At 44.6% G+C, this 21,538-nt stretch overlaps 1 protein-coding gene across 1 annotated transcript; it reads left to right on the top strand.

The window, feature by feature from the left end:
* The first annotated feature begins 5,524 nt into the window (after positions 1-5,524).
* Positions 5,525-17,089, top strand: LOC127907412 (uncharacterized protein KIAA0825-like). The gene is made up of 2 exons (XM_052462662.1): positions 5,525-5,657; positions 16,642-17,089. The coding sequence occupies exons 1-2, from the start codon at positions 5,527-5,529 to the stop codon at positions 16,799-16,801; spliced, it is 291 nt and encodes a 96-aa protein (XP_052318622.1). The 5' UTR covers positions 5,525-5,526; the 3' UTR covers positions 16,802-17,089.
* Positions 17,090-21,538: the final 4,449 nt, after the last annotated feature.

Raw genomic sequence — 21,538 nt, 5'->3', positions numbered from 1 at the left:
GTCAGGGGCGGGCTGGTTAGGTTCAAGGGGAACATGAACTTCATTGTCCCCTCTGTGCACATATGTCCTGTGAGCCCCAACCACAGAGGAGAATTCTATCCCATCTGGCTGAGCCTCTCAGTCTGTTGCCAACCTCACACCCATTTACATTTACATTTAAGTCATTTAGCAGACGCTCTTATCCAGAGCGACTTACAAATTGGTGCATTCACCTTATGACATCCAGTGGAACAGCCACTTTACAATAGTGCATCTAAATATTTTAAGGGGGGGGGGGTGAGAAGGATTACTTTATCCTATCCTAGGTATTCCTTAAAGAGGTGGGGTTTCAGGTGTCTCCGGAAGGTGGTGATTGACTCCGCTGTCCTGGCGTCGTGAGGGAGTTTGTTCCACCATTGCGGGGCCAGAGCAGCGAACAGTTTTGACTGGGCTGAGCGGGAACTGTACTTCCTCAGTGGTAGGGAGGCGAGCAGGCCAGAGGTGGATGAACGCAGTGCCCTTGTTTGGGTGTAGGGCCTGATCAGAGCCTGGAGGTACTGAGGTGCCGTTCCCCTCACAGCTCCGTAGGCAAGCACCATGGTCTTGTAGCGGATGCGAGCTTCAACTGGAAGCCAGTGGAGAGAGCGGAGGAGCGGGGTGACGTGAGAGAACTTGGGAAGGTTGAACACCAGACGGGCTGCGGCGTTCTGGATGAGTTGTAGGGGTTTAATGGCATAGGCAGGGAGCCCAGCCAACAGCGATTTGCAGTAATCCAGACGGGAGATGACAAGTGCCTGGATTAGGACCTGCGCCGCTTCCTGTGTGAGGCAGGGTCGTACTCTGCGGATGTTGTAGAGCATGAACCTTCAGGAACGGGCCACCGCCTTGATGTTAGTTGAGAACGACAGGGTGTTGTCCAGGATCATGCCAAGGTTCTTTGCGCTCTGGGAGGAGGACACAATGGAGTTGTCAACCGTGATGGCGAGATCATGGAACGGGCACTCCTTCCCGGGAGGAAGAGCAGCTCCGTCTTGCCGAGGTTCAGCTTGAGGTGGTGATCCGTCATCCACACTGATATGTCTGCCAGACATGCAGAGATGCGATTCGCCACCTGGTCATCAGAAGGGGAAAAGGAGAAGATTAATTGTGTGTCGTCTGCATAGCAATGATAGGAGAGACCATGTGAGGTTATGACAGAGCCAAGTGACTTGGTGTATAGCGAGAATAGGAGAGGGCCTAGAACCGAGCCCTGGGGGACACCAGTGGTGAGAGCGCGTGGTGAGGAGACAGATTCTCGCCACGCCACCTGGTAGGAGCGACCTGTCAGGTAGGACGCAATCAAGCGTGGGCCGCGCCGGATATGCCCAACTCGGAGAGGGTGGAGAGGAGGATCTGATGGTTCACAGTATCGAAGGCAGCCGATAGGTCTAGAAGGATGAGAGCAGAGGAGAGAGAGTTAGCTTTAGCAGTGCGGAGCGCCTCCGTGATACAGAGAAGAGCAGTCTCAGTTGAATGACTAGTCTTGAAACCTGACTGATTTGGATCAAGAAGGTCATTCTGAGAGAGATAGCGGGAGAGCTGGCCAAGGACGGCACGTTCAAGAGTTTTGGAGAGAAAAGAAATGTACCAAATTCTTCCCATCATTCTTCTTGAATGATGACTCACCAGCTTAGTAAAATATCGACTGAGCCATCACTGACCCCCAACTCCTGTGGACGTCAGGTGGGTACTTCTGTTCCCTCATTTGACGAGGAGGAATTTACTCTAGACTCACAGCGCAGTGAGCTTCTGCCGGCAGTTTACCCTCAGAGCCGCAGGTCAACGATATGTCAGTCCCATCTGTGGTGCCAAATTGTGGTGGATATTCTAAAGTAAGGATTTGCTGGAGTCCAAGTCAAACTAAGATTCTTTGTTTATCTGAGCTCAGGAGAATAGCGGAGTTACACAGTGCAGTGCAGACAGTCTGAATTCAGAAGCATTGGTTGACAAGCACATATCTTTCCAGTTTCTGTTCTTGGACAGAATACAGGACACAGGTGCAGCTGGTTTGCAACACAGAATTATACTCCCAAGAACAGGAGATGATATTAGGACAGTTTCACAAGGCTCAGTTATGTAGACGCATACAATTAAAACGTTCCCATTACACCCACAAACTGTTAGGGCCTACATAAAGCTGTCCTAACAGCAGAGCTTTCCTTTCACCATCATGTAGTGAACCTTTACCATTGCTTTACTTGGCTACCAGCGGAGCCTTCTCTGGCAGAAAAACTGTTGATTCATCCTCATTTACTGCTTTACATTTTTCTTGCTGATATGGTTGACTTGCTTTAACAAATGTGGTTTCTCCTGACAATTGAGATGTACAAACTATGGCATAAGGGGACGTATAAGGGCACAGGGAGAGACCCAGATGCAGACACGGGAGGCAGATGGTTTGAGTCTCTGATATATATTATAATCCAAGGGGCAGGCAAGTTAATGGTCATGGACAGGCAAAATATCATAACAAGGTCAGAGTCCAGGAGGTACAGAGTGGCAGGCAGGCTTGAGGTCAGGGCAGGCAGGCTTGAGGTCAGGGCAGGCAGGCTTGAGGTCAGGGCAGGCAGGCTTGAGGTCAGGGCAGGCAGGCTTGAGGTCAGGGCAGGCAGGCTTGAGGTCAGGGCAGGCAGGCTTGAGGTCAGGGCAGGCAGGCTTGAGGTCAGGGCAGGCAGGCAGGGGGGTTCAGAGTCAAGGCAGGCAAGGGTCTGGTTGACTTGAAAAACATGCTGGTTGACTTGACAAGACGAACTGGCAACAGACAAACAGGGAACTCCGGAATAAATTCCCAGGGACTAATGGGGAAAACGGGTGACACCTGGAGGGGGGTGGAGACAATCACAAAGACAGGTGAAACAGATCGAGTGGGTAAGAGGAAATCCGTCATTTTGATCAAGACATTAATGAGCGAGATAGGATGGACATAGTCAAAATAACTATTTGTTCATCACTTTTGAAAAGAACAGCGAAACAATTCAGAATATGGGCTGTTTTTACAGTTCTCTCTGTACACCAAGTCATAACCCTACAATAAATGAAGGCAGTATATAAGGAGACATGAAAGCACTTACAATATTTGATGATTACGTTTCTTCTAAAACAGGCTATAGTTACATGTGCACCACCAAGTCAAAGCAGTAGGCTAAGTTATGAGGGGGAAATGGACCAAATAATTAGGGTGAGGTACATGTGCTACTAACATCTTACCAAACAACATACACTTAATGTATGTATACTGTAGCTAAGAAAGTAATACTATCTCCCTGGCAATTTACATAATTTATGCAGCAGCATAAAATACAGCATACAATACATTTTTGTGCTGTGCTCACTTGAACAGGAAATTGGCATGGCGGTGCTTCCTGTGGGCACATTTTGTCATCAAACTATGTCATTCATGATTTATGGTGCTTCCAAGACAACTGGGAATTCGAAAAAACAAAAACAAGGTTGAATCATTCCAAGTTCCCGACTTGGATGACCATTCAAAACGTATTTTCCCAGTCGGAGCTTGAGTTCCCAGTTGTCTTGAACTTGGCAGAAGTCATGCTGGATTAACAGCATGGACAATGTTTTCAACCTTTCTGGCCCATCATGTTGAATGTTTGTCCTTCACTCCACTGAATAGCAGGTCAGTGATTACTTTGAAACGCTTGCAGTTAGCCACTGATTCCTTCCAAACCACTCATTGTTGAATTTGCGATTTCCAACTACATATGACAGGGATTGAAAAAGATTTGCCAGTAGATTGTCGAATTGATTCATGATGACTACTTGTTTAGCTTGCTAGCTATGATTTGTAAGATATGTTGACATGATCAGTCCAATCAAAGCTCGAGCTCTTCCCCTAGCTCTTCCCGTAGATTTTACGGTGGCGTAATGTCCCCATGAGTGACAGAACACTGAGCCAATCACAGCGCAACTAGAGAACATTACCAACCCCTAGGCTCCGTATTTTCCACTGGCTGCCCCACCACCACAGAAAGCATTGAGCTAGTATGAAACACTTGCATTTTTGGAGCTGCCTTACTCAAGAAAGCAAAAAAGAGACAATGTTTGTATGCAGCTTTATTAACTTTTTGTTTTACATTGTTTGCAAACTGATATGCGACACGTTTTAATGCTGAAGTGACATGCAAAACAGACAACAAACATTTATTTATTTATTTATTAAGCTAACCAGGTGGGGCTCAAAACAGCCCTGAGTGACGGGTCACCACTGTTTGTATTTAGAATTCCTTCCTCAGACCTTTCTTGATTGCCTATTACTGTAACTCAACTATAGTCTCTTTATTACTCTTTATTCTCTTTCTTACTCTCTATTTATTTTTGTAGTCAGATAAGCATTTGAATATGATAACTGCATAGTCTTATTGAGGGTCACATGTAAGGCATACAGTATATAATATGCATAAGTATCACATTTTACAGTAACTCACTACAGTAAATGGTAACCCCGACGTGATATATCTGACGGATACTTTGGACTAAATTGGAGTTTATTCCAATAGATTCCCCCAAAATAAAATTAAACCATGCATGAGGGAGAATATGCAAGCAATTTATATTTTTGAGTTATGGCAATTGACGATTATTAATGATTTGTCTCAAAAGCTGTTTAAAAAAGGCATGAATGTATAATATGCATACATATCGAAAATGTCCCCACCACACTGTTCATATGGGCCGAGCCCCTCCACGATTGGCTGTTTGGGATGTGTTATTCACATAGTGGGCTTGAGATTGAAGTGCGCAGAGATGGATAGTTTATTTAAAGCCTGAGTGAAGAGACCCCTTTCTAGTGAGTTATTTATTTACGTATTCTTTATGTTAACTGGTTGTAGTGTCACTGGCTGATAATACTTAGAGGCTATGCATTTTGATCAGGGGTGCCTCTACTGTAAGTGGAACAGAACAGAGGGAAAGGGAGGGATGAGGCGGAACATTTTATTGTTGGTGATAAGTTGCCTCTTGTTTCAGGTGCAGTTGATTTACGGCTCCTGATAACAATCTTGTTTGAGGAGAAATCAAATTACAATGTCTCATATGTTGTGCTGGTTGAGGTGGCGGCCGTGCTTGTGTGTGAGTGCGTGCGCGTGCGTGTGCATATGTGTGTGTGTGTGTGTGTGTGTGTGTGTGTGTGTGTGTGTGTGTGTGTGTGTGTGTGTGTGTGTGTGTGTGTGTGTGTGTGTGTGTGTGTGTGTGTGTGTGTGTGTGTGTGTGTGTGTGTGTGTGTGTGTGTGTGTGTGTGTGTGTGTAAGTAGATCTAGTCCATCCATGGGTTGTTGTTGCATTCATTATTTACTGAACACATAATGCATTCAATAAGAGCTATACAAACGTTTTTTATTTATTACATTTTTTTAAGAAACACATCCACTGAAACAAAGTATTTCTCATCTGTGATACTGTGAATGTCTTGTTTGTGTGAGCAAGTATCTTCTCCTTTATTCTCCATTCATTGTCACTCTCCCTTTTCTCCCTCCCTCTCTCTGTGTTCCAGGCAGGATGGAGTGGCAGGGGGCCCTTCCTCAGGATCATGCCTTCGTAGAGCACCTGCTTTCTGGGCTTCCCAGAGAGCTGGAGATTCAACAGCTGCTCAAAAACACAGAGGACAAAGTCAAGCTCAATGCCTGCAGGTCAGTATCTCTTAGAACCGCTATAACTAGGACTCAGGGCCCGTATTCACCAATTGTCTGATCTAGGATCAGGTCTAGGATCAGGTCCCCCCTCTTATTCTTAATGATTTAAAAGTCTAAACTGATTCTAGATCAGCACTGAGATGCTTTATGAATATGGGCTCTGGTCAGGTTATGTGGTCAAGTGAAAGTCCCGGCCCTAATGCTTCTATTGGAATGTGAGCACAGCCAGCGAAGGTTCCATGCAGCAGAGGATGAGGTCAGAGTTGGGCACTATGCCATCTGGTGGAATGAGCAGTATTCTTGGTAGAGAAAGGAGCTTGTCATCCCGAGAAGCTTTGTTAGTTGATGCGGTTGCCCAGAGGATCCATCTATGCCACACTGAGGTTCTCTTACTGTCAAAGTCCTTCTGACAGGAGGTGAAACTCGAGAGTTTGGACACTCACACACGCACACACAAACACGCACGCACACACGCACGCACGCACGCACACACACACACACACACACACACACACACACACACACACACACACACACACACACACACACACACACACACACACACACACACACACACACACACACACCCAGGCACACTGTCACGCACACATGTACGAATTTACACACACAGTCAGTTTTGAGCTGACATCTCCCAATTCTTGTCCTTGTGCTCCTCTGTGTAGGTGGGCACATTTGAAGTGGATTCCCAGACTGAATAATGTGTTGTATTCAAGACATTAACATTGAGAAGAGGGTTATTCCACCTCAAAAAGCACAAGAAATAGGATTTAGACACCCACCATTATTCTGATATTGTTTCTGTAGTTGGTAACAGATACAATTAGAATTCCTGAAACATTATTATGATCTCTAAGATATTAAGCTAATTCATTGCACCCAAATTGGACAATTTCAACGTATAGGATTCAGATAATATTCTATAAATGTACCCAACATCCGATTTGGACCAAATGTATTCCTAACAATGACTAAGACACAAAGGAATCCCCCCCAAAAGAATGTAAAAGCCACCCACGGACTCCCCACACCAATCCCACCCCAACAACCAATATACAGTATCAGTTCTCTGTGTTTGGCAAGTATTATGAAGCTGCTGCTTGGAGTTTTGCTTCGCTTGCATTATTACTTGAAGTCGCTTGCATTATTTACCTTAAAGTAGTGGGAAAGTACCAGGTTTTGACCACTGGATGTCACTGTTCCTGCTATGCTACCACACTCCTTTATCAATTTTGCTGGTCTCTTGTGTTTATTAAATAGATCACAACATTTCCTTTGCAACTTTGGGTAGAAAAACAAATAGATTTGGCTCATTATGAAAATGTACAGATATTACAGCTGAATTTGAGGAGTGAATGGTTTTTAAAACACTCCTCATTTACATTTAGATATTTTGTGAGCTTTAAGACAATTCCGTCTAAAAAAGCCACGAAGCAGAGACTTCAAGCGTTAGAAAATGCACTAATCTCAATGTGCCCTTTACAATGAACAGATCTTTCTCCAACCCATATGAAAGAACATGCTTTTACCGTAATAATTCAGATAAATATCCTCTGATTGACTGTCTCCCTTTTATTGTGTTTCAATACTGATACCCGTTCGGAGTATTCCATCCATTTATGACACAGCATGATAACTATATCTGCTTATAGTAAAGGAGTGAATCTTAACTTAAGATATGTGCCTGTCTGGACTGTTATGCCAATCTAGCATAGACAGTTTAAGCATACATTTGAATCATATCCCATCTTGGGATTTATACATGAAGGGGAACCTTACACCTTCTTTCTCACCACATTCCACTGACTATTTTTGAGGTGTGTGAACACGACTTTGATGGCAACCTCTGCTCCAATATTACCATAGTATTCTTGTCCGCCCTGCATGGGCTGGCTCTACAGGCCACTCAATTTTATGTCTGTCATTCTCTTTCGTTCGTTCTCTCTCTCTTTGAAAACACACGACAATCAGGACAGGGTTACATGGAGGAGGCTCTCAATGTTTTGATGGAAATATTGAGAGAGAGGAACCAGAGGAGATGGGGCATAGGGATGGAGGGAGATAGATAGGGCGAAAGAGAGATGGATAAATCTAGCTATATTTCAGCTCTTTTATCCTTTGTGCTGCTGTGAGGGCGAGGACAGACGATGAGGGACAGGCTAAATGTGGCGGCTGGACAAAGCCTCTCACTCTCACACCATTAGCCTAGCGTCTGTGTCTCATGCCCCGTTTTTTCACCCTCTTTTTTGAGGGGGCGGGAGGGGGGGAGGTGAAATAAATAAAGATTCCACATCTTGAAAAGAAAACTCTTTGGTAGGTAATTCAAGGCTTATTACTGAAGGCCAAACCATTGTTCTGCCTTCTAAACATTAAAGGCTTATTTTGTGTTCCCGTGGAGATGGGAGAGGGATAACCATTATGAGAACAAAGGGAATAGAGAATTGGGCAAAAAATAAGGCGATCCACACTCTGTCTGCACCTCTGGTCAGTCAGCCTTGGACTCATTTCAGCCCATTTGAGGCTCCACTCAAATAGTACTCCCACCAGGGTGGGCCTCTGTTACACATGCGCACACACAGTCACACACACACACCTGCTGCCTAATCTACTTATCAGTGTCTGGGAAAAGGTATGGAAGGAAGAGAGTAAGGGGATGCGGGATGTGCAGACTGGGGCCCGCTCCCATGAAGGGGGGCTTTAGTGTGTGGGTCAGACTGGCTGGCCTGCTCCCATGAAGGAAGGCTTTAATCAGTGTGTGGGTCAGACTGGCTGGCCCGCTCCCATGAAGGAAGGCTTTAACCAGTGTGTGGGTCAGACTGGCCACTTTAACCAGCCCCCGCTCCCATGAAGGAAGGCCTTAATCCAGTGGCTGGCCCGCTCCCATGAAGGAAGGCTTTAACCAGTGTGTGGGTCAGACTGGCAGGCCCGCTCCCATGAAGCCTTAATCAGTGTGTGGGTCAGACTCCCATGAAGGAAGGCTTTAACCAGTGTGTGGGTCAGACTGGCTGGCCCGCTCCCATGAAGGAAGGCTTTAACCAGTGTGTGGGTCAGACTGGCTGGCCCGCTCCCATGAAGGAAGGCCTTAACCAGTGTGTGGGTCAGACTGGCTGGCCCGCTCCCATGAAGGAAGGCTTTAACCAGTGTGTGGGTCAGACTGGCAGGCCCGCTCCCATGAAGGAAGGCCTTAACCAGTGTGTGGGTCAGACTGGCTGGCCCGCTCCCATGAAGGAAGGCTTTAACCAGTGTGTGGGTCAGACTGGCTGGCCCGCTCCCATGAAGGAAGGCTTTAACCAGTGTGTGGGTCAGACTGGCTGGCCCGCTCCCATGAAGGAAGGCTTTAACCAGTGTGTGGGTCAGACTGGCTGGCCTGCTCCCATGAAGGAAGGCTTTAACCAATGTGTGGGTCAGACTGGCTGGCCCTCTCCCATCCAATCAAATCAAATCAAATGCATTTATATAGCCCTTCGTACATCAGCTGATATCTCAAAGTGCTGTACAGAAACCCAGCCTAAAACCCCAAACAGCAAGCAATGCAGGTGTAGAAGCACGGTGGCTCGGAAAACCTAGGAAGAAACCTAGAGAAGAACCAGGCTATGTGGGGTGGCCAGTTCTCTTCTGGCTGTGCCGGGTGGAGATTATAACAGAAAATGGCCAAGATGTTCAAATGTTCATAAATGACCAGCATGGTTGAATAATAATAAGGCAGAACAGTTGAAACTGGAGCAGCAGCACGGTCAGGTGGACTGGGGACAGCAAGGAGTCATCATGTCAGGTAGTCCTGGGGCATGGTCCTAGAGCTCAGGTCCTCCGAGAGAGAGAAAGAAAGAGAGAATTAGAGAGAGCATATGTGGGGTGGCCAGTCCTCTTCTGGCTGTGCTGGGTGGAGATTATAACAGAACATGGCCAAGATGTTCAAATATTCATAAATGACCAGTATGGTCGAATAATAATAAGGCAGAACAGTTGAAACTGGAGCAGCAGCACGGCCAGGTGGACTGGGGACTGCAAGGAGTCATCATGTCAGGTAGTCCTGGGGCATGGTCCTAGGGCTCAGGTCCTCCGAGAGAGAGAAAGAAAGAGAGAAGGAGAAAATTAGAGAACGCACACTTAGATTCACACAGGACACCGAATAGGACAGGAGCAGTACTCCAGATATAACAAACTGACCCTAGCCCCCCGACACATAAACTACTGCAGCATAAATACTGGAGGCTGAGACAGGAGGGGTCAGGAGACACTGTGGCCCCATCCGAGGACACCCCCGGACAGGGCCAAACAGGAAGGATATAACCCCACCCACTTTGCCAAAGCACAGCTCCCACACAACGAGAGGGATATCTTCAACCACCAACTTACCATCCTGAAAATGAAGGAAGGCTCCCATGAAGGAAGGCTTTAACCAGTGTGTGTGTCAGACTGGCTGGCCCTCTCCCATGAAGGAAGGCTTTACCAGCGTGTCGGTCAGACTGGCTGGCCCGCTCCCATGAAGGAAGGCCTTAACCAGTGTGTGTGTCAGACTGGCTGGCCCGCTCCCATGAAGGAAGGCCTTAACCAGTGTGTGTGTCAGACTGGCTGGCCCGCTCCCATGAAGGAAGGCCTTAACCAGTGTGTGTGTCAGACTGGCTGGCCCGCTCCCATGAAGGAAGGCCTTAATCAGTGTGTGGGTCAGACTGGCTGGCCCCCTCCCATGAAGGAAGGCTTTAACCAGTGTGTGGGTCAGACTGGCTGGCCCGCTCCCATGAAGGAAGGCTTTAACCAGTGTGTGGGTCAGGCTGGCTGGCCCGCTCCCATGAAGGAAGGCTTTAACCAGTGTGTGGGTCAGACTGGCTGGCCTGCTCCCAGCTCTCAGATGTCAGAGATTTGCCTAAGAGCTGTTCCCTAATTGAAGGAGATAGGCTGGCAACGGGCCCGGCTCCCCAAATTGAAATGCTGTAATCCATTATGTTTCATCAAATGGGACACATTAGAGGCCAGCAGGAAAAGGCCTCTAATGAAGTGTCAGTGCAGGCCAAGGGCCGCCGACGCCTTTCAGCAAGTGGCTTACACTAGCTTACACTTGTGTGTGTGTGTGTGCCTGCCAATCTATCTCCTAGTTATATCTGTGTGTGTGTGTGTGTGTGTGTGTGTGTGTGTGTGTGTGTGTGTGTGTGTGTGTGTGTGTGTGTGTGTGTGTGTGTGTGTGTGTGTGTGTGTGTGTGTGTGTGTGTGTGTGTGTGCGTGCACGCGTGCGGTCTCTGTGGCAAGGTTGAGGGCACTAAGTGGGCCACAGGCAGGACGAGGGAGGATCCATTTTCAGGCTGTTCATTGAACCCCATTCACTCTCATTCTAGTGTAGAATGGAGCCCTTTGATGGGGCAAATATTTGGTTCCCAGGTGGCCGGTCTGGTTTGGAGCTGGGGATTATTTGAAAGGGAAAGGGATCTCTTCCTGACCCTCCTCTGCTCTCCTCTCCCTGGAGCGCGACAGACAGCCCACCCACACTAAATTAATTTTGACAAGGAACTTAAGATAAAGTCAAAGCACTGACTAATCACAGGATTGGTCACAGAGCTGTGAAATGTATTTTAAAAAAGCCATCCGATCACTCCTTTCTTTGGGGAGAGAGGGTGGGAAGGAGGGGTGGTGGTGGGGCCAGGCTGTATTGCAATTTCTTTCTATAGCCCAATCTGAAAAACGATTATATTTTTAGGGGGTGAGTAAGGAGTAAAGGAGATGATTGACATGTTTGTCGAGATATCCTAAAGAAACCTCTTCTCCACTCATCTCTCAGCTTTTTGTTCAGCTTTAACTTAGTGGTCTTCTCCACCTCTGCTCTGTCCGTTTAATATTTTGACATGGAGAATTGACCGGTGTTCTTTTCTGTATCTTCAATTTTTTGCCAAAATGTTTGTTTCTTTCTCTGTCCAGCTTCTTTTTTGTCTCTATCTCTCTGTATTAGCTGTCTCTATCTCTCTGCATTAGCTGTGTCTATCTGCCTGCACTAGCTGTCTCAATCTCTCTATATTAGCTGTCTCTATCTCTCTGTATTAGCTGCCCCTATCTCTCTGTATCAGCTGTCTCTATCTCTCTGCATTAGCTGTCTCTCTCTCTCTGTATTAGCTGTCTATATCTCTCTGTATTAGATGTCTCAATCTGTATTAGCTGTCTCTATCTCTCTATATTAGCTGTCTCTATCTCTTTGTATTAGCTGTCTCAATCTCTCTGAATTAGCTGTCTCTATATCTCTAAATTAGCTGTCCTCATCTCTCTGTATCGGCTGTTCCAATCTCTCTGCATTAGCCGTCTCTATCTCTCTGCATTAGCTGTCTCTATCTCTCTATATTAGCTGTCTCTATCTCTCTGTATTAGCTATCTCTATATCTCTGTATTAGCTGTCTCTATCTCTTTGTATTAGCTGTCTCAATCTCTCTGAATTAGCCGTTTCTATATCTCTAAATTAGCTGTCCTCATCTCTCTGTATCGGCTGTTCCTATCTCTCTGCATTAGCTCTCACTATCTCTCTGCATTAGCCATCTCTATCTCTCTGCATTAGCTGTCTCTATCTCTCTGCATTAGCTGTCTCTATCTCTCTGCATTAGCTGTCTCTACCTCTCTGCATTAGCTGTCTCTACCTCTCTGCATTAGACGTCTCTATCTCTCTGCATTAGCTGTCTCTACTTAGCGTTAGCTGTATCGATCTCTCTGCATTAACTGGCTCTATCTCTCTGCAGCTTGCGAGCTGTGTGCAGTGAAAGTAATTGTGGTTGAGGCTAATCCCATAGAGTTGATTAATTTGCAGGTAGTTCCCACACCTCGGGGCTAAAGGTGGGGCATTGTGGAGAGCTGGGAGGGGAGGACTCCTTCACATAGTCCACACACCCTGAGTTCGCCCCCCAGTCTGGCAGGTGGCACACACACATTAAATCAAACTAACTCCTACAGTGAACCTTCAAAGCTGGAATGAGCAGAAAAGAGAGAGGGGTGGGAGAGAAGTAGGGGATGTGTGTGTGTGTGTGTGTGTGTGTGTGTGTGTGTGTGTGTGTGTGTGTGTGTGTGTGTGTGTGTGTGTGTGTGTGTGTGTGTGTGTGTGTGTGTGTGTGTGTGTGTGTGTGGCCATATGTGTTTACGTGTGTTCGCCCCGGCGTCTTTCTACACTTCCGGTCAGAAGTTCTAGAACACAGACTCATTCAAGGGTTTTTCTTTATTTGTGCTATTTTCTACAATGTAGAATAATAATGAAGACATCAAATCTATGAAATAACACATATGGTATCATGAAGTAACCAAAAAAGTGTTAAACAAATCAAAATATATTTTATATTTAAGATTCTTCAAATAGCCACCCTTTGCCTTGATTACAGCTTTGAACTCTTGGCATTCACTCAAGCAGCTTCACCTGAAATGTTTTTCCAACAGTCTTGAAGGAGTTTCAACATATGCTGAGCACTTGTTAAAACATTCCAGAAAAGCAACCAACAAGTGCTCAGCATATGTGGGAACTCCTTAGAGAATTTTGGAAAATAATTCCAGGTGAAGCTGGTTGAGATAATGCCAAGAGTGTGCAAAGCTGTCATTAAATATATTTTGATTTGTTTAATAGTTTTTTGGTTACTACATGTTTCCATATGTGTTATTTCATAGTTTTGATGTGTTCACTATTATTCTACAATGTAGAAAATAGTGCAAATAAAGAAAACCCTTGTATGAGTAGGTGTTCTAGATCTTTTGACCGGTAGTGTATATAAGGAGGGGAAGGGAGTAAAATGGTGTGTTTCGATGGAGTTGAGGAGGCAGACTGAAGGCCCAGATGGAAGCTCATTTAAGACCCACTGTGTGAGTAAAGCCCTGGGGGGAGCCCAGAACACACATTCACATTTACGACTAACATCAAATAGACTGACTTTATCTGCCTCTCATATCACTCACATTAGACCATTCACACAGTAATAGCAACAGCTAGAAATGTGGGGCTAAAACAAATGTCAGCCGTAATTGATTTGGTTGGTAGAGTGGAACTAGTGATTTCTTGTTCTGTTATATAGAGAGCAATATTAATGGCATCTTTTTGTAGACACTAACGGAGGCTAACTCCGCCATGGCTCGTTGGCCAAAGCCTATGGGGAAATTAATGTTTTTTTTGGAGGGCTTCTGGATAAACGCAGAAAGTAAGGTCTGTAGTAAACACAGGCTTAGGAGATCTTATACGTTTTGTTCTATGAGATAATCTTCATCAGCTATTTTGAAGCATTTATGTAATCAAAACAAGCACATAACGGCTTCATAATTCATACAGGTCATGCTAACTGACTGATATTATCTCACAGAAGAAAACATATAAGATATTCTAAGCCTGTGTTAACATCAGACCTGAATTTCGGGCCATTATTCCAAAACCCCATTCTTTCCCTATTGACTTGACCCATTTTTCATTTATTTATCCATTATTCACCAGGTAAGTTGACTGAGAACACGTTCTCATTTGCAGCAACAACCTGGGGAATAGTTACAGGGAAGAGGAGGGGGATGAATGAGCCAATTGTAAACTGGGGATTATTAGGTGACCGTGATGGTTTGAGGGCCAGATTGGGAATTTATCCAGGACACCAGGGTTAACACCCCTACTCTTACAATAAGTGCCATGGGATCTTTAATGACCTCAGAGAGTCAGGACACCCGTTTAACGTCCCATCCGAAAGACGGCACCCTACACAGGGCAGTGTCCCCAATCACTGCCCTGGGGCATTGGGATATTATTATTTTTTTTTAGACCAGAGGAAAGAGTGCCTCTGTAACGGTTCTCTTGGTGTGAAGGAGAGTCGGACCAAAATGCAGCGTGTAGATTGCGATCCATGTTTTAATAAACAAACATAACACAAATCTAAATACAAACACTACAAAAAAAACAATAAACGTAACAAAAACCAAAACAGCCTATACTTGTGTACACTAACACATAGACAGGAACAAGGACACTAAGGACAATCAACCACGACAAACTCAAAGAATATGGCTGCCTAAATATGGTTCCCAATCAGAGACAACGATAAACACCTGCCTCTGATTGAGAACCACTCCAGACAGCCATAGACTTTGCTAGATCACCCCACTAGCTACAATCCCAATATATACACACCACATACAAAAACCCATGCCACACCCTGGCCTGACCCAATACATGAAGATAAACACAAAATACTTTGACCAGGGCGTGACAGCCTCCTACTGGCCCTCCAACACCACTTCCAGCAGCATCTGGTGTCCCATCCAGGAACTGACCAGGACCAACCCTGTTTTAGCTTCAGAAGCAAGCTAGCAGTGGTATGCAGGGTGGTATGCTGCTGGCAAATAGGAATGGCAGGACAAACCAGAAGTAACTGGTTTTTAGGAAGACAAGGTTTTCAGTTCTATTGCTTTATTTGGTGGATCAAACCATGCATACGTACTCAGTGATATGCTGACTAGATTATTATGCACAAGAAAACCTTTCTCTCGATTTCATTTGATCCTGTCATACTTGAACCCTGTGACATCCAAGAGAAGGCCATAGAAGTCATACAATACAATTTAAAAAACAGCAATTAAATGCTGTCAGCGTTTCTCACACAAGCTGTTAGTGACGGGAGTTAGTTGGAGCTAGTGTTGTTTTACAACTAGCTCTGGGTGATCATTCTCCTGACTGGGAGAGTTTCAATTCCCTCCAACACAACTTATCACCACTCTGATGTCCTCTGTGGTTTCACAAACACACCACCACTGCCCCAAAGTATTCAGGTTTTCTGTCAGTCCGCACCTTAGCATCAAATAAATAATTAAATATTCTGTGTGTACAGTATGTTTATATAGAGCTTTCCTCTAGCCAACTAAAAGCAACTCTGTGCAGTATTCAAACCACAGCGATTTAGATACAGATCGTTAAAGTCTATAATGTTTTATGCCTCACGTTTTCCCCCTGGAATGAAAGTGTCAGTATTTAATGTGTCATCATTGGAAGACATCTGGATGTGTGCATCATGGTCTGGGAGCGGACAGGAGGTGCTTTATAGGCCTGGGGTGGTGGATGAGCTGGGTGCTAGTAAACTGGAGCTGTTTCCTTTTCTCTCTCTCTCTCTTATTCCCTCCTTCCCTACATCCCTCACTCCCTCTCTCTCACACACACACACACACACACACACACACACACACACACACACACACACACACACACACACACACACACACACACACACACACACACACACACACACACACACACACACACACACACACACACACACAGACACACACACCACAGACGAGTGCTAGCATTGATTTGCATGGAAACTACTAAACATGTTGAGCCCGCGGATGTCATTTCTAATCTGTCACATTAAAGGTGAGACAGAATTGCTGATGCAGTCTGTTAATATGGAAGGCCTGCCTGCCTTTGTGTGTGTGTGTGTGTGTGTGTGTGTGTGTGTGTGTGTGTGTGTGTGTGTGTGTGTGTGTGTGTGTGTGTGTGTGTGTGTGTGTGTGTGTGTGTGTGTGTGTGTGTGTGTGTGTGTGTGGCGAGGAGATGACAGAGACGTGACACTGGGAGACGAGCCTGTATCAGACGTCTGTAACACGACTTCACACCAGACACTCAGTACACACACACTCACACCCAGCAGGGATATATTGATGTCTGTGTTCATTACCGCTGATGTGTCTCTCCCAGGGTTTGGGGATATGTGTGTGTGTGTGTGTGTGTGTGTGTGTGTGTGTGTGTGTGTGTGTGTGTGTGTGTGTGTGTGTGTGTGTGTGTGTGTGTGTGTGTGTGTGTGTGTGTGTGTGTGTGTGTGTGTGTGTGTGTGTGTGTGTATGTGTGTGTGTGTGTCTGTGTGTGGGTGTGTATGGCCATATGTGTTTACGTGTGTTTGGGGGGGATACAGTACTGTTATGGGGTATGTGATGGCAGTGACAGTCAGAGGTTTATTGTGAGTGGCATGTCTCTGTCCCTTTCCAGGATTGAGCAGTGTCTGAAGGAACTGCAGGGGAAGATGGGTGAGTCCTGGACGGCGGAGTGTCCGCCCAGCCCCACAGAATGTCTGCAGTGGTTTAACCCACAGAAACCAGCACTGTCAGGCCTGTCGCCACAGGATACCAAGAGCGTCTTGACTTCCTGAAAGCTGCGGGAATAATCAATGGTGTAAAATACTTCAGTAAAAATACTTGAAAGTTCCACTTAAGTTGTTTTTATGGGTATCTGTACTTCACGTTGCTATTTATATTTTTTACAACTTTTACTTCACTACATTCCTAAAGAAAACAATTTACTTTTTACTCCATACATTTTTCCTGACACCCAAAATTACTCGTTACATTTTGAATGCTTAGCAGGTCAGGAAAATTGTGTAATTTACACACTTATCAAGAGAACATCCCTGGTCGTCCCTACTGCCTCTGATCTAGCAGACTCACTGAAACATTAAAACACTTTGTTTGTAATACCTTAGTGTTGGAGTGTGCTCCTGGCAATCCGTAAATAAATAAAAAAACAAGGAAATGGTACTGTCTGGTTTGCTTAATATAAGGAATTTGAAATTTTAACTTTTTCTTTTGATACTTAAGTATATTTTAGCAATAATATTTACTTTTGATACGACCGTTCAAAAGTTTGGGTTCACTTAGAAATGTTATTGTTTTTGAAAATGTTTTTGCATTTTTTTGCTGAGTTGCAGAGTTGCAAAGAAAAAGCCATATCTCAGACTGGCCAATAAAAAGAAAAGATTAAGATAGGCAAACGAACACATACACTGGACAGAGGAACTCTGCCTAGAAGACCAGCAACCCAGAGTCGCCCCTTCACTGTTGACGTTGAGACTGGTGTTTTACAGGTACTATTTAATGAAACTGCCAGTTGAGGACTTGTGAGGCATCTGTTTCTCAAACTGGAAACACTAATGTACTTGTCCTCTTGCTCAGTTGTGCACCGGGGCCTCCCACTTCTCTTTCCGTTCGGGTTAGAGACAGTTTGCCCTGTTCTGTGAAGGGAGTAGTACACAGTGTTGTACAAGATCTTCTGTTTCTTGGCAATTTCTCGCATGGAATATCCTTCATTTTTCAGAACAAGAATAGACTGACGAGTTTCAGAAGAAAGGTCTTTGTTTCTGGCCATGTAATCGGACCCACAAATGCTGATGCTCCAGATACTCAATCAGTCTAAAGGGGTGTGAACTTAAAATGCACAACGATATGTATTTCACTAGTCTGCGAAAATGTTCTTCCCACATCTACAAGTAAATGTAATCAGTTAACTTTAATTCTGAGCATTGCATTTTTTTGTTGCAAAAACCCATAACTGATCAATCTGATGAAAAAGGTGTGTTGATCATATTGATACCTCCGGGGTGACAGCGCTCGGGAGAGCCATGAGGTGTGGGACGAGGTGGGGCTCCATCTGCTGGACACACTGACCTCTCCCCGTCCCTCAGCGGATCCACTGCCTGCAGTAGCTCTTCTTCCTCTACCTGAACACTTTGTCCTGGAAACTGGATGCCATGACGGGAGAGAGTGTGAGAATACAGTGAAGGACAACAGCACGCTCAGCAGCGGCAAGGGAAGGAAGACACACATACACACTAAGAGACACACATCAGCGGTAATGAACACAGGCATCAATATATCCCTGCTGGGTGTGAGTGTGTGTGTACTGAGTGTCTGGTGTGAAGTGGTGTTACAGACGTCTGATACAGGCGCGTCTCCCAGTGTCACATCTCTCTCATCCCCTCGCGGCAGGCAAGCAGGCAGGCAGGCAGGCAGGCAGGCAGGCAGGCAAGCAGGCAGGCAGGCAAGCAGGCAAGCAGGCAGGCAAGCAGGCAAGCAGGCAGGCAGGCTGGCAGGCAGGCAGGCAGGCCTTTCATATTAACAGAGCACAGTAAGGACCAAGGTTGCTGCAGGTCAGTGGATTAACCCGTCCCTCTCTGTGTGCTGTACCACACTCTGCTCACTCAGACCAGGTGCTGGAGAAGGAGCTCTGCTGCTATATGTTCATTTAATTTCCACTCCTTTGAACATAGGTTGAGTTTTCAGTCTACTACTAGAGTGCTTCACTTTAGGCTTTCCTAAGCAACCAAGGGTAAAACGGGCAAAGATAACCTTGGTTTTGAGCACAGGCCTAGAGAGTAGAGGCCTTGTAGCCTATCCTTCACGGCTAAGGCTAAAGCTAAAGGTTGAGAGAGAGCCAAGCAATCATTGAATGGTTCCTTGTGTTATCAGCCTTGTGCAAGAGAGAGGAACAGAATGAATCAGATGAGAAGTGTTTATAGAAATTTGATATAAAGTTATTTATCTTGTGAGAATCCTTTGTGGGAAAGAAAGGGTGATGTACAGCGACTGGAGAACAGCAAAGCAGTACATGGTGTGTCACATTATTCCTCATACTCCATGTTTGGCTCTCTGATTGGCCTATTTATGGGATATACGGGGTAAACATCCACAAAGTACACTATGCCATTGTTTACTTTCCTAAAATGGTGCATATGTCAGGCTTACTTCCTTCTGGGGATGGGAAGTGGGCTTTTTACATCTCCTACACACAGCCTCTCCCTCCCTGCCTCTCTCCAACTCTCTCGCTCTCTGTCCCTCTCCTTAAACGTGAGATGAGAGAAGGCAGCCGGGGTAATTGGCCATGCGTCAGTTAGCCTGTTTGATCACGTAATGCCACGCGGCGGTGGCAGTGGGTACACGCTTACGAGCCGCTCAACAAACCGTCAAATGTAGCACCGGAGGCAGAACATTGCCCCAAAGGGTAGCAGCGCCCCCATCGTGTAACAACTATAAAGCCATGCAGTTTTTTGCCTTGTGTCGCTCGTGTCGTGTGAGTGCCTGCTCTACACTAGCAAAAGTGACTTGTTGGAACAACTTACATTAATTACTTCAAGTGGTATCACATAAATCAGTTCAGTTTTTTCACAGATAAATACAGAGAAATATTTGTAATGTAATTATTAGCTCAATGATACAATGTAAACCCCAAGATATGTTAAACTCAAATACTTCTCAGAAACTGAACTCAAAGTCAACAAAAAGTCATTATTACTTAAACATGTTGTGCTACTGACTCAACACTAAATGAGAAGTCAAATCAACTTTTTGTAGGTTATGATAGCACATTCACTTTTAACCCAACATGCTCTACCGCAGGTAGATTTGTTTGTAATATCTGTGTTTTTGCATGTACATTGATTGATTAATCTTATGCTACACAAAGACACAGTGTAAATACCATATATTTTTCTAAACGAATCCAATCATTTAGTTAAATGTTTTGCTCCCATAACTGAAATGGTTGTTCCAGTTTAAATGGCTTAGCTAGTCTCCTCACACTATTCCTAACTATTCCTAAATCATTATGAATGCAGGTTGCGGGTGAATAAAAATTCCAAATATTGGATATCCTAACTCTGGCTGGATTTTAATAGAGTATCACATTATGACTCATAATACCCATAAAGCCTAGTGGAAAAACAGGGAAATGGTTCCAATAGTTTTTCCACCATTCAGTTTTTCCCGAAAGGGATTTTAGAAACACTTGAAATAAGGGCTGTGTTTCGTTTAGGCTTACCCTGGCATTTTGTTTTCATAACCATATACATTTCTCTAGGACAAGGTCACTTTTAGCAATACATTAACCTGTATTTACCCCCAAAAATGAAAAAATTAATGTGGCCATCATAAAGAACTACAAATGCCACGATGATCTGGATGAGACTGACGAATTGAGGCATTAACTATCTAATGTTAGCTAAATGTAATAATTAATATATTGGGAACATGTTTTTAAATTAAAAATTCTTTGAACTGTCTTGTGCAAGTTTTAAATTGACACAATACCTGGTAGTAAAGGTGTCAGCTAGAGATGATATGCAGGAGCTTGCAGGGATTTGTAGTTTTTCATGATGTCTACTTTGATGCTAAATCTTTTAGTAAATAGAGCCGAATATATCCTTGAGAGATTTACATGGTTATGAAAACATCATGCCGTGGTAAGCCTACACGAAACACAGCCAGCATAATGTGACTTGCAGGTAGTGTTGCAAAATTCTGGTACATTTCCCAGATTTTCCCAAAATCCCGGTTGGAAGATTCCTGATATTCTGCAACCAGGATTTTTTTTTAAACTGGGAATGTTGTTAAAGTTACTGATGTTTCAGGCCACTGTATTAGGGTAAAGCTCGACCTCCAAATAAGGCCTTATGAGATATGTAGTGTGTTGCCATAAAGAGTTGAATTAATAATGATAATATTTGCCTAGGAACTCACTTTGTGAAGGCCACAGACTGAAAATGAACAAATTCAACAACCTTGTCTCTGTCAGTAACAAATACAGTCCTGGGTAGGAACTCTACAATTCACTTCAAAAGACAAGGTACACTGGAAAATTAGATTGGAGGCGTGGCTTAGTTGCTCAAAAATGTCAAGTTGAAACAACTCAAATCTGGACCCTCAACAGTGCGTGTCAAACTCATTCCTATGAGGGCCGAGTGTCTGAGGGTTTTTGCTCCTCCCTTGTACTTGATTTATGAATTAAGATCATTAATTAGTAAATAACTCCCCTCACCTTGTTGTCTGGATCTTAATTGAAAGGAAAAACCAAAACCTGCAGACACTCCTGTTCTACAGAGTCACAGTGGTGGGTTTCCTCAAAGGTTTTGAGTAATGACGGCACATTAGGGTTTACAGTGTACTTGTATCATTAGATTATAATCAAATCAATAATTAACCTCAGTAAAATCTAATTTGACTGCAACTCAACTGCAATTTCTTGATTATTTGCTTTGCAGAAAACTAAAATACAATGCAATTACAACCTTATAATTAGGCTTAAAGAAAAGCACATGAATTGATTGGAGTAACTTAAC

Source organism: Oncorhynchus keta, chromosome 14 (assembly GCF_023373465.1).
Source record: "Oncorhynchus keta strain PuntledgeMale-10-30-2019 chromosome 14, Oket_V2, whole genome shotgun sequence".
Classification (NCBI taxonomy): Eukaryota; Metazoa; Chordata; class Actinopteri; order Salmoniformes; family Salmonidae; genus Oncorhynchus; species Oncorhynchus keta.
Note: the sequence above shows the minus strand (reverse complement) of the source record. Positions and strands in the feature narration are given on the sequence as shown.